Below are 15,961 nucleotides of genomic sequence, written 5' to 3' on the forward strand. Positions count from 1 at the left end.
TAAAGTGTCTCTCCTACACCATCAGCATTAACAATGTCTTTGGTCAAAGGCTCACACAAACGCACACATGATGACTAAACCGGAATATTTTCAGCAAGACAATGACAACAACTGAGTCACATAATGAGCATTTTTGGGTTGTTGAATGCTTTTAAATAATGACACGCAGAATTGCTTGATCCTCTCACACACCTGGTGAATCTGTACACGAACGCATCTCAGTCTCGTTCACGACATAATCAAACAGTTTATTTGCTCATCAGCTTATTGGTTCACAGATGGAAGTGACAGAACTTTGTGTGATATGCTAGAGCTTCTGCAAAGCCTCGTTCGTATGAACTCAAATAACCTGTCGTGTTGTGCATTGGTGTGTTTTGTTGAGTAAGTTACTGCTATGCATAAGCCATGCTCGCAACCCGCTAAATAGGGTTGTAAGAAAATGCCCCGTTTCCTGCAGTGACTTCACCAGCTTTGAACAGAATTGTGTATTGCTTTCATCGATAAATACCAACATCAAACTAATGACCTTGTACGTACGTTGGTTAGACAATTGCCATGCATTCTGCTTCATTTATTTAAAGGGTTTTTAAACCGCCGGGATGTTTTGGTCATTGTGTTTAATTGACGCTAGCCTTTATAATAGAGAAAGAACAGTTCAGTCTAGGAGCGTTCAATGATTAATCGCATCCGGAATAAAAGTTTGTGTTTACATAATATATGTCTGCGATAGGGATATTAATTTCGGTTAATTTCCCTAATTGAGAACCGACACTCATTATCCGTACATGAACCGTTAACTTATACGATTTTAATATTAAATTGGAATGAAATGAAAATACATGCTGCTTCTCATTTCAAAGGCGTCCTCTGGAGGTTGCGTTTGTCCGCCACATACGCCTTCGCATGCGACATCCGGAAGACGCAGAATTTGAAATGAGCCACAGCCACAGTTGAAGAGTCTCTGTGACACGTTTAAATACCCCAAAAAATGTCACGGATTTATGTTAACATGCAAACAGCAGCATAACGAATAGATCAACAACAGCACCTTCATTCCCATATTATCCATTTTTTACGAACCTACAGCGTTTTGGACATATCCAAATCGTAAAATAAAGAAATAACAAATTATGACAAAATAATTAAGAAATCATGACAAATCGAAAAAACACAGAAGAACCCGCAAAGTTTATTTCCGTCAGAAAAAATTTCCATCAGATAATAATAGCAGGCCTACCTCAATCCATAGCTTGGCTGGTTTTTATTTAATAAAGAGAACAGTGTAAGTGACAGTCTGAAGCCTGTTGACAATTAGACCCGCGGACAAAAAACACCCTTTCAGATGGCATGGATGTCCCGGGAATGCACTGATAATGCGTCGGGAAGCGCCTTTCATTTGCTTTCCACCAGCTAGGATTAATATCCAAAGAGGGCAAAAATGTGATCACCGATTACGGATCACAGAATCTATATGAAGCCTTCTGTTTATCATGTAGAATTATTTATTTAACAATTTCAAAGAACAGTGTTTATTAACTAAATTAACTAAAAAGGATTTGCTTTGTCCATCAATTAAACTAAAGTATCAGACAAACGTGTTGTTTTTTGTTGGAGGGCGCTCTTTAGCTGTGGTTTGCCATGTTCATTAAGTGTTTACATTTATGTTTGTTGTTTGGTCTTAGATTAAAAAACCTGACACTTTAGGTGTTAAAAATGGTCAGGTCTAATAAAATAGAAATTATTTGCATTCTTAAGGTTTATTTGAGCTTTTCTTTGTTTGCCGTTCCTTTCTATGAATATCTGGCAACACAGTCACTTTAGCAATGGCTCGTGAGAGCGGCTTACGTTAGCCCCGTGTCAAATCTGCGAAAGCAAAGACTTCTTTTACTGCTTTTTTCTAGCACCTAACATACAGCCAAAAACACATCTCTGATGGTCGATAAGATACGTCATGAACACATTGAGTTTCGCTTCCGTACACACTGCATATTGGTAAATACTCTTGTCAGTATCTGCATTTTTCGGGGGGAAATTTCGATAGTAGAATGCAGTTATCACTCTGGTAAACCGAATTTATCTGAAGTGTGTATGTGTATCAGTTAACTTCACACTGCAACAAAAGGGAGCGACAGGCAACCGACAGCTGAGTGCGTGACTGGGCTGAACGGTCCAGACCTCATACACCGCTCGGTCTACACAGCGCAGCAGTTGAACATACGATCTACACGATTTGTGCCTTTTGATCGGCTGTTATAGAGATCAAGCTATTTAAAGTGATTATTGGCCAATAATGATCGGCGACCGATCAATCAGAGCAGCCTTACCTTCATCGGTTCTTTGAAACTTAACAGTCCCAGTCCTCATTTAATTTCACTATATGAAACTATTTGGAATTCTCCAAAAAATTATCTCAGTTAAAGAATGCAAGTTCAGAACAACAAGCATGCTTGAATTTCTATGGGCTAGAAATATTATGGCTAATGTTATAGCTTTCCTGTAGCTCAGTGGTAAGAGCATTGCGTTAACAGGATATAGGGTGTAAAATGTATAGGATAATGCTTTGTAAGTCGGTTTGCATAAAAGCGTCTGCCAAATGCCTAAATGTAAATGTTATGGCTCACATGTGATTGGCTGTGGTGTTTTTGGCTGATGGGGCAGTTTTGGAGGGGATCAGGAGGACATGTGTCTGCCGTTCGGACATAATGGACTCCATTTTGTTTCCGGAACTCCAGATCGTATTCTTCAGTAACTTCATGTCCTGCTTCTTCACCACACCCTCAACCTGTTTACCGACCCTCATGTGCTTGTTCGTGTTTGTGTTAACCTCCTGGGCCAGGTTTATGTCATTGTGTGAGCCCTGGATCGGATTGTGTTTGTCTTTGGTGGTTTCCATAAATATCCCTTGATACTGTTGCTGAGGTGAAGCATGTGCCGGTTTGTTTTGTCTGTCTGGGCCATCGATTTATCTTTGGCTCTTAAAGGGATAGTTCAGCTAAAAAGGAATTCACTGTAGTATTGTTCAACACGTGTATGACTCTTTTTGACAATAGACGATATTTTGAGAAATGTCTCAGCGGTTCTGCGTCCATACAATGTAAGTCAATGGGGATCAACGTTCTTCGAAATCTCTCTTGTGTTCAACAAAAACGAGGTGAACTATCCCTTTAGGTCTTCTTAGGTATGTAACAAATCTATCTTTAAAGAGAACGCTTATGTCTTTCTTTCTCTAAGCCAATCGACAGCTGTTTTAATGCTCCGTCGACTAGTTCGGAAACTCGAGCGCCTCCCTCCCCGTTGTTTCCCCAAGTGTAAAACAGCTGCATTTTCTCATGACCTCATGAAGGCAAACTCTGCCCATGTGTTGCCGAAGCCTTGTTCCCTTCCTGCTCCTCCCTGTTATGGCAACATCGGTCGTGACATCAGTTGCCATGATGTGTCCCGCTCATGATCCAGCGTTCTCGGCATTAGCAGAGCTTTGCTTGCATAACTATCCCATTACTAAAACCACACTGCCATTATGGCAATGCCTTGGGCTTGTCCTCCACACATTGATCTGGGTGTAAAGTGCTCATTTACTTTGTAAACACAAGCCGATTCTCTTTTGTTATCTCGTTTAAGTGAATCGTCAGTTGTGGTGCGTTTACTCATTCGGCCATTTGAGATGACTGTAACGTTACAACAAAAATAACAATTCTGTCATCATTTATGTCGTTCAAAACCTTTATGGGACTCTTCCTATAGACTCAATGCATGGTCACTTCTGCGTTTATGGTCAAGGTGCGAGAAAACATCTGCTGCCCCACCGGAAGTCATTCGTCTCTACCTAGAGTTGTGAACATGACAGAGGAGCTGTGAACAAGAGAAGATGAATATGTGTACTCGCTGCTCACATAAAGTTCACCGGATTACAATAAACGATGTTCGTCTGCATTGTGTGTCTGTCAGCTGTCCCCCGTCTAGTAAAATGGAGAAGTACTTTAAACTATACGTTTAAAATACATGGACAGCTTGGATGCAATTGCTATCTCATAGCACATAGCACATAACGTCAAGGCTGGATAACACTGAATTACAACTTCATTACATTAAGTATATCAACTTAACTACCTTTACATTTAAACAACAAATTTGTGTGAATCTGACCAGATATCAATAACACGGTTTCCGGTTAGACACATTTGTTTACATCTGTCATGTGGCTCTGATATGCAGGTCTGCTATAAAGAAACAGACCTTGCTTGGCTTTTAAATTTTTTTTGTTTATATACTGAATCGGTTTTTAATTTTTGTGTTAGACAATTCACCTTAAGTTGATTGTATCAATATGAAACCTTATTTAAATCAAAAGCATTTGTTTGACGTATTTAGTAGTTTTTGTATTTGCATTTTACCTGATACTTTCTCTGTATCAGCTATAACATGGGCCAAATACCGCTTTCAAGGTATTCCGAAGTTAGAAAGAATCTTTTGGCTAAAGGTAGGGCTGGGCGATAAATCGATTTTATCGATTAACTCGAGTTTGACGTTTAAGGCGATTTTTTTTTTTTTTTTTTTAATGAAAATCGGTTTTCTCTTTAACTTCTATGACCGACGCTCCCGAGTGTTCACACCAAACGCGAGTTGCGCGAATAAAACGCGCTATTCGCGAGTAGTTGGACGCTTGAACATTTTGAGTTTACTCGCTTCTTTCACGCGTGTAATTCGTGCATTTGCGTGTGTAATTCGCGCCATTCATGAGTGAAATACGCGTCATGGGAGGGGCTTCTGGCAAGCCGCTCTCGTCTAATTGCGACATGGATTTTGTTGAGAGGGTAGCGGCACACCCAGACACTGATCCACTTCAGTGGTGGAAGCGTCACGAACCAAACTTCACAAGGCTCAGTAATCTGCCCAAAAAACACTTGTCTGTCCCTGCTACAAGTGCCCCATCAGATAGGCTTTTCAGTGTGGGAGAGGGCATTGTTACATGTAACCGGGCATGTCTCAAGCCAGAGGTAGTAGTAGACAGGCTTGTCTTCCTGGCTAAAAATGTGTAAATGAAGAATGTTGAAACTAAAGTAATGGATGCAGATGTTTCATTTTGTTTACAATTTCAGGGATTCAGGAAAGCTGTTTAAAGTTTTGTTTGCACTTTATGAATACCTCCGCTGTATGTATTTTTGTACAATCTAATTTTGTCATTTTTGTTGCATTTATTTGACCAAAAAGGGACACACAATTAAATTATTTATTTATATTTATATATAAGTTATTTTGAAGGTGCATTGTGTCACTGTAAGTTTGAGGTTATTAGAAAACTGATAAGCTACATTTTCACTGTTTACAATGCCAGGGCCTGCCATCTCCTTTACAAGCATGTTTTAAGACTTGTTTCCTGTTACACTTATGCTCCAATGGGAAATTTAGATTAAACTGTATAAAGGAAAATCAGAACAAAATAAAGAGTACATTTGTTTTGAGCACAAAAATATTTTTTTGGATAAACCATCACTTTAAAAATATTCTGAGAGATTACAACATGAACAAAAAAAATTATGTTTCCTCAGTCATTTCAATACACCTTGTCCTGTGAAATCATTTATTTGGAACCACCCTGTTTAAACATCCTAAAGTCATTCATTTTTAATGATTTGAAAGCCAGCACACTGCACTGTAGATATATCCACACTGTCCTGTTGCTCTTTGTCTGAGAGCTGCAACAGTTTGGGTGGTGTAAACTGATCCGCAGGGTGTAGTAGCGTCTGTAATCTCTCTCTCTCTCTCTCCCCCCCCCCCATCCTCTTTGTTCAAAGCAGAAACGCCAGCTGCTCTTCTGCTCCCTCTACACCCCCACGCCCCCAAAAAATTGTACCCCGTCTCTCTGCTTTAATCAGACTGTTTAGTTCTCATTCGCTCCCCTGGCTTTCTCGGATTTCCAAACTAAATTTTGATGCAGTCGTTCTGTTTGTAGATCAGATTGCATTTTTATAGAACATTTAGGATTTGGGGGACTCTTTTCTCATCAATGAAACTACAGTCACTGTACTACAGACTCTTCCAAGTCAGTTTAGTTATCGGCAGATACAGATGGTGCCCAAACATTGGCTGATCAAATAGCTTTGCAGATATCATTGTAAGGATTACACAACACGTTAAAATAAATATTTGAAAAATAAAATGTTTGTTTAGTCGGATTATTATATACAGTCACATTTTAATAATTAATTATGATTTTTCTTTATCACAAAAGTAGATGTAGAAAATAGTCGTTTAACATTTGAGTGTTATATAGATCAGCAAAACACTTGCGGTCCTACTTGTCTGTCACTTTAGAAAGGAGTATGTGCACGCCTTCCTGTGTTTGTGTATTTGACCATGTGTGTATATCTGCGTGTACGTGTGTAGAAGTGTGTTTGAGAAAGTGAACCTCTATAAGTAAACGTGTCTCGCCCCAGTCCCCTGACTCTGGGTGTGTCCGCATGTTATACGATTTGTTAAAACAGCGACACATTAGCGGTTACAACTCGACAATCTTCCACCAGTCATCCAATCTGAGATGACCTTTAAAATAAATACAAATTAAGCGCCGCTCTGTAAATGATCCACTCCAGGAAGAGATGGACGGATTTTCTTATGCACACACATGCATACGCTGAACAAAGATACTTGGAAGTTGAATAAGAGTGAAACACAAGCCTCTCCTTCCATCGACAGGATCAGACGATTCACACAAGGAAGCTTTTTTCAACGTATGCAAATATCACACATACATGATGAGTGTGTTCACTTCCAGGATATTTTTGGACATTTTATGGGATGTACTAGATATGATCAGCTCTGTTGGGATACTTGTACTTTGTTGTATATGATATATGCGAGGACGGAAACCTGTATCGGGAGTGGTCACAGACAGGTGTACACAGAGCTTTCCAGGACAACTGATGCCTTAGCAACCGTGTTTAGTGATGTCAGAGGATACCATCTCGGGAAGGCAGTCGAACGGGAGCTCTTAAATTAAGAGAAGTGAAAATCTAGATGTTAGATTGAAAGAGCACAAACAAGGATTGAAAGTAAATCACCTGCTAAGGAAAGCCTTTCCTACTGTACATAACATTTGTTTTTTGTGACAGGTGCTGTTTCACACAGAGTAATTTCTCCTAAAATAAAAATCTTGATTCATTGAGAATTGTATCGATTAATAAACAATTCTTTTATTTTTATTTATTTCTTTTGCTTTGTCTTTTTGCCCTCATAGTTTCAAGGTTTGTAATGTAAATCTGCTCAACTAAAGGTGGGGTATTTTCAGTGAATGGGTGCATTTCTTATCTTTGTTGTAGGGCTGGGATGATGTATTGTGAAATTCTTATGCGCAGTTTCCTCAATGATTTACAATTTAATGCCACAACATGGTAAAGCCAGAGGGCGCTGTCACGCAGAAACTCTAAATATTAGACACAGAAGAAGAACGATCTGGTTTTGTGTCCTTGTGAAACGTCATCGGAAGCATCCAAGTACCAAATCAAAGTTCACACCTAGCCAAATACCGTTCAAATCCCCGGATGTGTTCTTGCTCAGCCCCTTTTATAGTGGTTGCATAGGGAGGTGACTCGTGCGGACTTGATACGGGCCGTAACCCAGAATTCAGTTCGCTCCAACTGACGTTCCATAAGACGTAGCGGAAGAGAGAACGCACAACTGTAAGTAATACATTTGGAAATACTATTGTTATTATGTCACAAAATGTGTTCTATGGTGAGAATATAGTTGTTTAGACTTCAAATCTGTATAATATCGTATTACACTCGTTTTGCTTATTACATTTAAGATAACTGGTTTTTGGAGGGGTTTTGTTTACATTGTATCTTTCTCGTATTGCATTATTCTGACCGGATGTAAAGTTTTGAGCATCACTATGCAATATTATCTTCTTGAGTTCATTCCCACTCATGCTATCTCCTCGGGATCCTGGGTTAAGCATGTCAACTGAGTGGCACATCTGATAAACCACAAGACGCTTGTCCATGAGGTTGTTGGTTCGACGCTCGTGTTGTGCATTTCTGTTATTTAATTCAATTTCAATAGAAAGGTATTTTATTGGCATGACAAAATGTACATTCGTATTGCCAAAGCATTTGCAGCTGGGGTGCGTACTAATAGTGCAAGTATGTAAACAAACGAAAAGAAAGATAATTATAGTATCATCAGAGAAACATTCTTCCCCCAGTTTACAAATTTCCACCAAGACTTTATTTAACAAAAGGACAATATTTCATACATACTGGGAGAAAATTCCCTGGCTGCAAGATTAGTCTAGTCTTGCACTTTATCTGTTTATATTGATATTTATTTACTTTATTTTATTTTTATCTTAATCTGTACACTTTGTACTTTGGCAATGTAAAATGTATTTTATCATGCCAATAAAGCTTCTTTGACTCTTGAATCTATAGTAATAAAATAAATTGAATACAATAAAGTGTGATGTATGTAGAGCAAATAAAATTGGTTTATAATATATGTTAAATCAGAAACAAGTTAAGTACAAAATGACATTCTATCTTTCATTGTCACTTCTGACATCTGTTTCTCCCGCACACTGTATTTTTCTTACTTTTGCTCAACTGTCTCATTTCAGCCCCTTCGGGGATAGCAGGCAGAGTGCACTATGTCAACTGAGTCGTACATAAAGCACACGCCTCGAGACAGCAAGGTCCAAAGAGGTTGCTTGTATAGTTGAAGTGTACGTTGTGATTACATTCACAGCTGTCTTTTAAACAGTTTTTCACTTGCATATCGTTCTTGTGGCTGTGCGCTGTCATAGCTGCAACTTTGGTAATTGTGACATATCGCTACTTACACATCTATCAGCTTTTCTCAGGAGCCTGTGTTGTGTGATGTTGACTCAGTGGTGTGTCGCCAAGTGTGGAGTGTTTGGGGTCAGCGGTTCAAATCCAGCTGTGGGCGTGTTCTGTGCTTGTGTGTAGATTGTGCGCTTTGAGTTTGATTTCACCTATTCTTCTTGACCTGTCCCTTTTTCATCACAGATTCTCCTTTTTTGCTCTCGTTGCTCTGCTCCGGCGTGGCTCTGCGGTGCACATGCTGCACCTCCTTTGGCTTGGCCCAGTGTTGCTGCTTGCAGCTATATTTGTAAATGATGCTGCAAGTGACACATTAACCCGCACTGTTTGTCATAGTCATGCAAATAAACATCATGTCATAGTTTTCTTTTAAAATAATGCAAAATAAAATTCTAGGGCTGGGTATCGATTCTGATGTTCCGATTCGATTCAGATTCACAAACTCTCGTTTAGATTCTCGTTTCGAGACAATGACTATAGATTTAATACAAATCCTACAGATATTTCTAAAAAAGATGACTAAATATCACATTACAATGGTGAATTAAAAAATGTGATTAAGAGCCACCAACTTGAAACAGAACAGGTTATTTTACATAAAAGATACAGTATAACAAACACAATTTCACAAAATTAGCTGTAAAGAGGAGCTGCAATCATATGAACCGCTGCCTTTTTATGTAGGTGATGTTAAATTCGACGGCACGCCCGCTGCATCTGCCATGTAAATTAAGTAATGAATGAACACTGCCTCTCCCTGTTGTAACATCCACCTGTTGTAAAAAGAAAAGTGACATCTAGTGGATCGTAGCAGCCACAACATTCACGTTAATAGTGTGTGTTGTTGTGTTGTTCAGTTAAATATCTTCTCAATACCGTCATGTTAGTCAGCAGAACTATGAGGTAGTCTATGTTGACATGTGGGTTACAGATGAACTGGGCCACATTTAATCCACCCCCTCTCATACATCAGATGTCTGTATTGTGTGTCAGATGGGTCTTGTGTAAGTGTAAGTGTATCCCCTTGTAATAGAGGATTTACCCGCACAATGAAAAACCACCTGAATGGGTCATCCTACATCTCAGCTGATGAGAAGAGCACAGCCACATAGAACAGCGCTCAAAAGAGATGCACCTGTTCACTGCTTCTGTAAACCCTTGAGTCTAAGCAAGCAAGCATTTCCTTTAAAATCCACTCACTGCACCCAAAATGACACTAGTCGCAATCGCTGTGGTGGGCAGTCATCGTCTAATGCCTTGTTTATACACGCCCCTGGCACCGCACCCTGAGTCTCCTCTGATCCCCTTTGGGTTTTCCTGAATGGACGAGGCATTTATGATAATGAATGGGAAACATATGCATGCCTTCGCGAGTGCTTTCAGGACAGGGGTACCTCTGGTCGCTTGCGATCACGTTCTAGTGAAAGAAAATGATTGTATGCTACCAACCTATGTTTCTTAGGGTCAATCATTCTTGCCGCAAATTTTATACCAAAGTGCTTTGATATCGTTTTTACTTCAGACGAAAGGCAGTTACATTTTGTATTTCAAGTTAGTATGAACAGAGCGAGAGAGCGTGTTGAGGAATATGCAAGGCTTAAAGTAGTGTATATGACACAGGTCAATGATACCATATGCGGACCTTATACCAAAATGTGTGTTTTGACCAAGTTAAATTCTATTTTATTAGGGCCGTCAAAAATAACCGGTTATATGATGCATCACGATGCAGATGTGAACTATTACTGCATCGATGCATGAAAACAAATAATCGATTATTAAAACAAGCAATTAAACATCAGTGCCGGTGGATACTGTTTTATTGTAAATAGAAAGTGTTGTTATTATGTCATATATGAAAACGTTGCTTTTAACAAAAAGCATTTAAATACTAGGGCTGTGCAATATATCGAAACTATCGTATCATATGCATAACGCAATATGAACATCGCGATGGTTTGCTTTAAATCAGCTATTTAATTATTCGATTATGGTCATTAAGTAAGGTCTTTATACACCTCTGAAGATCCACCCAAAAATTACACATTGCACCTTTAAAATGATTGAAGTACAACGATAGCTTCCTTCGGTCAGATTTGAGCACAATCAAGATTTTAAGGCGGCTTTCTCCTGATGATGCTACAATGAAACTATTCATCTGAACTATGTGCACGCTCACACACACACCATTCATCCCAACCCATAATGAGCTCACTGGAAACCCATGATGAAATACACAATGATCTCCTAAAGGACTCACACACTCGAGCTCTGTTCAAAATATAGACAGCTTTCTGCATGGGCAAGCAGCCTTCTAAGACAGCATCTTAACCATTATATCCAACAAATACACAACTACACAAAATAAAAAATGTTAATCAAGCATAGTTGTCATTTGTTTTCCAACGTCCACTATCTTGCCTGAAACAACTCAGGAAAGATTCAGACTGGGTCTATGTCATGTATATAATTTTGCTCCAAAATCTCCTTATATGTGTGTGTAGATATAGTCTTGTGTTGGTGGGCGTTCATGTCCATTCATCAACCTGACATTTAACACTGACGTTCACCACGCGAGAATGTCAGGAATGCTGCAGATGTGTCCGTGTGTAGCAAAAAAGGCGACCATAAGCTTCTGTTCACTTTTTTCTACTTCCTTCCTTTTTCCAGTGTTTTTGTGATCTCATGGCCATGTTTAGTCTGAAATTTGTGGGGGTTTTCTGATGTTTCCTTTAGGGACAGGCAAATTTACATCTTTTTAAATGGTTAGTCGATGAGTTGCCTGAATGACTAGTAAATGAATAATAAGAGTGGACTGTTGCAATATGGCGGCAACCTAATGTAGCATCCCATAGCATGAAAAGTCTATGTGTACATAACTACGATAGCCACGGGGTGAATTTAAAGATGCAATCCTTCCTAAGAGCATTTCCCATGCAGACAGCTAACAAACTGACAACTAAAACACAGTTGGAGAATTCCTGTCCTTGTGACCCATTTCCTATTTCCCCACTGTTGCCCAACTGCTCCCCCTTTGCTCCTTTCCCTCACAGTCCTAGTTTATCTCTTTGTCACAGTCTTTGCCTTTCCCTCTGTTTCTCTGTCTCAAACACTGTTTCTTTATTTCTCTCTGTCTGACGTATCCAGCCGCCCGGAGGTAAAATGAGGGTAAAGAAGTCCAGAGCGAGCTCTTGACTGGCCCGAGAGTGGAAGACAGAATGGAGGACAGTGATTCCGCCTGAGGGGCTTGACGGAGCTCAGATTCGCTGCCATTCTCACGAGCCCCAGCAGTTGAATAGAGATCCCTGTGTGTGTGTGTTTCAAGCGTGACCTGAGACTGAGCAATGCTGTGGTGTAGTTCAGCTTGAATAGAACGAGAGCTAACATCAGGGTTGTCTGGGAGACCTTCTTCAAGTGCCGCTCAGTTCTATGCTGCCCCGCATTATCGTAAATGTTTATTCGTGACACTTGACCAAAAAAGTTAAACCCGAATGTTGATGTCTAAATAAGCAGTTAAATATGATATAATGTAGTAACATTAAGTAGTAGGAAAATATTGTGTTATTAATAGATATACGTTCAGTCACGTTACAGACGCTTTTTAGCCATAGCAACATACAGACAGAAACCATACAGGCTTATATCTTTGTTGTCATTTGATTTCAACTCACTGAACCTGCAATTTTATCTTTCAAACAGAGATGGCGATAGAGAGGCAATAGTTATGTTTGGTAGCTGTAAGATTGTTTTTTAGATACGTGTAAGATTATAATTTATTAAAGTATATTTATATTAACTAGAGACGCACGGATATTTCTGCGAATAATCTGTATTGGACGATAAAAGCTAATTTTTATACACTATCGGCTTTCGGCTGTTTAAAATCATCATATTCTGTCACTCAAAAGAGGACAGGAAAATGTCACAAACGTGTGCTCTGTATATAGAAAATGTTAAGAAACATCACCAGTTTGATGTTCAATAATTATAGTTATTATATGAATTAATGACATTCAGAAAGTTAAGAAATATTCATTTAATCTTCAGCATCGGCAGATATTACTCTGAATAATCGGCTACCGGTATCTGTGGAGAAATATAGTATCGGTGCATATCTAATATTAACCTGTTTGTAGGAGCCTTTATAGGGATTTTAAGCCAGTGTTACTTAAAGATGGTGTCCCTAAATTGCACACACAGACGTTAAGGTTAATTTTAGATGGCTAACATTATGGCATTAATTCTTCATTACACCGCAACTTTTAGGGACAGTCTAAAAACACAATCAAGATGGCCTTCCAGACAATTCCAGACAAGTGTCCAGTGATGTCTCGTACCATAAGTAAAGCGGAAGGGAACCAGATTGGTTACAGTAAACTCTGCTCACTCTAATCTTTACGTCCCCATTATTGAGCGACTCTTTTACGCATCATCTGTTTGCATCTGCATTCCTGCTATGATAGCAGATACACTCTTCCAAAATAACATCAATGAAGGTTCCTCCTTTACATTGACGTAAAACAGAGACCGTCGAATGGTTGATTTCAGGCAGCAATGCCCCTAGTGGTCAAACATGAGAGTGCATCCAGGATAATGTTTCTATTTTTTAATTATATTTTTATACAATATGTAAAGAGTTTGTCAAAAATGAATTCACAAATATATAGAATTAGATCTACAAAATGAAATTGCACAAAACTAAATGAAATTAAATTTGCACCTAAAAAATCTTTACTTATAGGCTCTATTTTAATCAACAAAATACCGCCCGCTCTGCCTTTTCTTTCTTTCTTTCGTTCTTTCTTTCTTTCTTTCCCATGATTGGTAAAACTTTCAATTGACTTGAGTTACTGTCAAAGTTAAGGAAGTCAATGGGTGGGGCTTAGTCACACTTTCTCTAGCTGTCTTCTGTGTTTCTTCACCCTCTGCCCGCACATTGTTTCCGTTTCTTCACCTTTCGTTCGTGGAAGAGGAAGCCGTCTCAGACATCTGCGGTGGGATTGATAAAGAGGGTCCCAGCAGACTTACTGCCGCTCCAGAGGGAGATTTTATTAGTATAACTATTTATCACGCCCGGGTGGGCAGAGGCGGTGTTATAGAGGGTGTGACATGGCCAACGAGGAGGGAAGAAATATGTCCCTCGACGAGCAACACGACGACATCATTTTCCCCGAGCCTGCGGCTGCACAACACGGGGTAGGCTTGATGTTGACACTTTACCTGAGACAAAAAACTTTTTGTTGACCATTAAAGTTTTTAAGTGGAATCTGAAACGAAACAATTTGAATGGAATAAATTATATTTGGATTTGTGAATCCGTGAGATAGAGAGACTTTGTGTCGTGCAAGTTTCTTTATGCGGTGTTGTAATGCTGCTCTGTGCATTAATTTGCACTTCCTTCCGTTTTTTTTGTTTGTCTCAGTCTTTGCTATTATGATGATGATTGACACACAATAACACACAGAAAACATTGACAATGAAAAAACACAATGTCATCGCAATGTATTTCTCTGTTTGTGTGTTATTTCAGGTGTTAAACTGTGTTCCTGTGTGGATTTACTTTTTGTTTTCTTTGTGGACAAAACCCCTGTCTGATATCTTTGCGAAGCGCGTCACGTCATTTCCTCTCGTCTGCCTCTGTCTTGTGTTCTTCTGTCATTGTTTATGCTTTTCCTTTGTGTCAGATATTTAGCATCTGACTCTCTGAGGTTTCTTTTGCTGTGGTTTTACTGTTCCTCAGAGGTCCGTTTGACACATTTTTGCTGAAACCGTGTCTCTCAGAAGATCTTTTTATTGCATTCTTGTAAAACTTGTTAAATGTAATCCTGTGTTGTTTTCAAAGTTCAAACCAATGTTAATTATATTTTACACTGATCTTACTTTATTCTGGCTAAGAAATTATGGGAAGTCTTATTTAAAAACAATGCAATGGTTGAACAGATACACCCTGCAATAACTTTTAATAACTGGTTGCAAAAATAAAAATAAGGGGTTATTTCAACACAATGTTGGGTCAAAAATTGACAATCCCAACACTTGGGTTAAATTGACCCAGAAAATTTAAATATTTGACCCAAGTCTGAAACGACCCAGCATAGGCTAATTTATAACCCAACTGTTGGGTTTGTCCTTTTTTGACCCAATGCTGTGTTGAAATAACTCAATATTTTTTTTAAGTTTACTCTTACTCTTATTTGTGGTTTTGCAACCAGTTATTAAAAGTTATTGCAGGGTGTATCCATTCAACCATTGCATTGTTTTTAATTAGACTTCCCATAGTTTCTTAGAAAGAAGTGTAATGTCGCTCCAGCCATCACATGTGTTTTCAGACATGTAGATTCAAATGAGTGTACACACACCACATGACTGTTGCGTTTGTAAAATAATGCCTTGCACCAAAAGTGTAGGTTGGTCATGAAAAGCTTCTTAAAAGCCCGCTTTTTAAAGACGGTCCTCGCATCTCCGGTTTGTATATGACTCATGCGTTTTTCTGCAGGCTAAACGTATATGTGAAAGCCAAGTCACTGTGCGCATCTTTATCTGCGGTGGAATCTCTTCTGGTGTTAAACCTGTTTTGCATTTAAATGCCTCGGGCTCTTCTGTGTGTGTTTGTTTTTAGATCAGGCTGTTAGGTTTCGTTGTGAGAGTGAAAGAGAGTGAAAATTATTGTTATTATTATAATTATTTCTTTTTTAAGTTTTTACCCTGTATTTCTGTTTGATTATTTTAACAGTATTGGAAATTTGACATATGGTTTGTTGACAAATAAATGTGTAAATGTGTCCTGTTACATAAAAAAATAGCATAAGACAGATTTCTCTTCTTTGTAATCGTCTAGTATAAATATAATCATATAAAATGATATAGCTAATTAACTGTTTGTTTCATAGACCGCGGAACTGGGGGGGCCAGGGGGGCCACGGCCCGGGCAACTTTTGTACTCTGACAAACTATCTGATATGAATAAAAGCCTAAGTTGTATCCGTGTTTTTACGAGCCAAACAATACTAGTCACCACACAGCTTCACTCACTCTCACCAACTGCTGCGATAAAAAAAACTCACACTGACTACTGCATTTTGATTTGAAATTAGTGTGCATTGTTTATCAACTACGACGTTACG

At 38.9% G+C, this 15,961-nt stretch overlaps 1 protein-coding gene across 3 annotated transcripts in view; it reads left to right on the forward strand.

Annotated features, from left to right (window-relative positions):
- pkn1a (protein kinase N1a) overlaps positions 1 to 15,961 on the forward strand; it is a 32,658-nt gene that overhangs the window by 1,847 nt on the left and 14,850 nt on the right. Inside the window, exon 1 of one of the 3 annotated variants that reach the window (XM_079461468.1) lies at positions 7,566 to 7,676. The exons of 1 other annotated variant lie outside the window; for it this stretch is intronic. Coding sequence is in view for 1 of the 2 variants with exons in the window: in XM_079461465.1 (XP_079317591.1) it covers positions 13,947 to 14,033 (87 nt within the window). In the remaining variant the exon portion in view is untranslated. Of the gene's footprint in view, positions 1 to 7,565; positions 7,677 to 13,757; positions 14,034 to 15,961 lie in introns of those variants that run through there. One more of the 3 variants, XM_079461465.1, reaches the window with a different exon arrangement.

The sequence above is a fragment of the Barbatula barbatula genome (assembly GCF_947034865.1).
Source record: "Barbatula barbatula genome assembly, chromosome: 8".
Classification (NCBI taxonomy): Eukaryota; Metazoa; Chordata; class Actinopteri; order Cypriniformes; family Nemacheilidae; genus Barbatula; species Barbatula barbatula.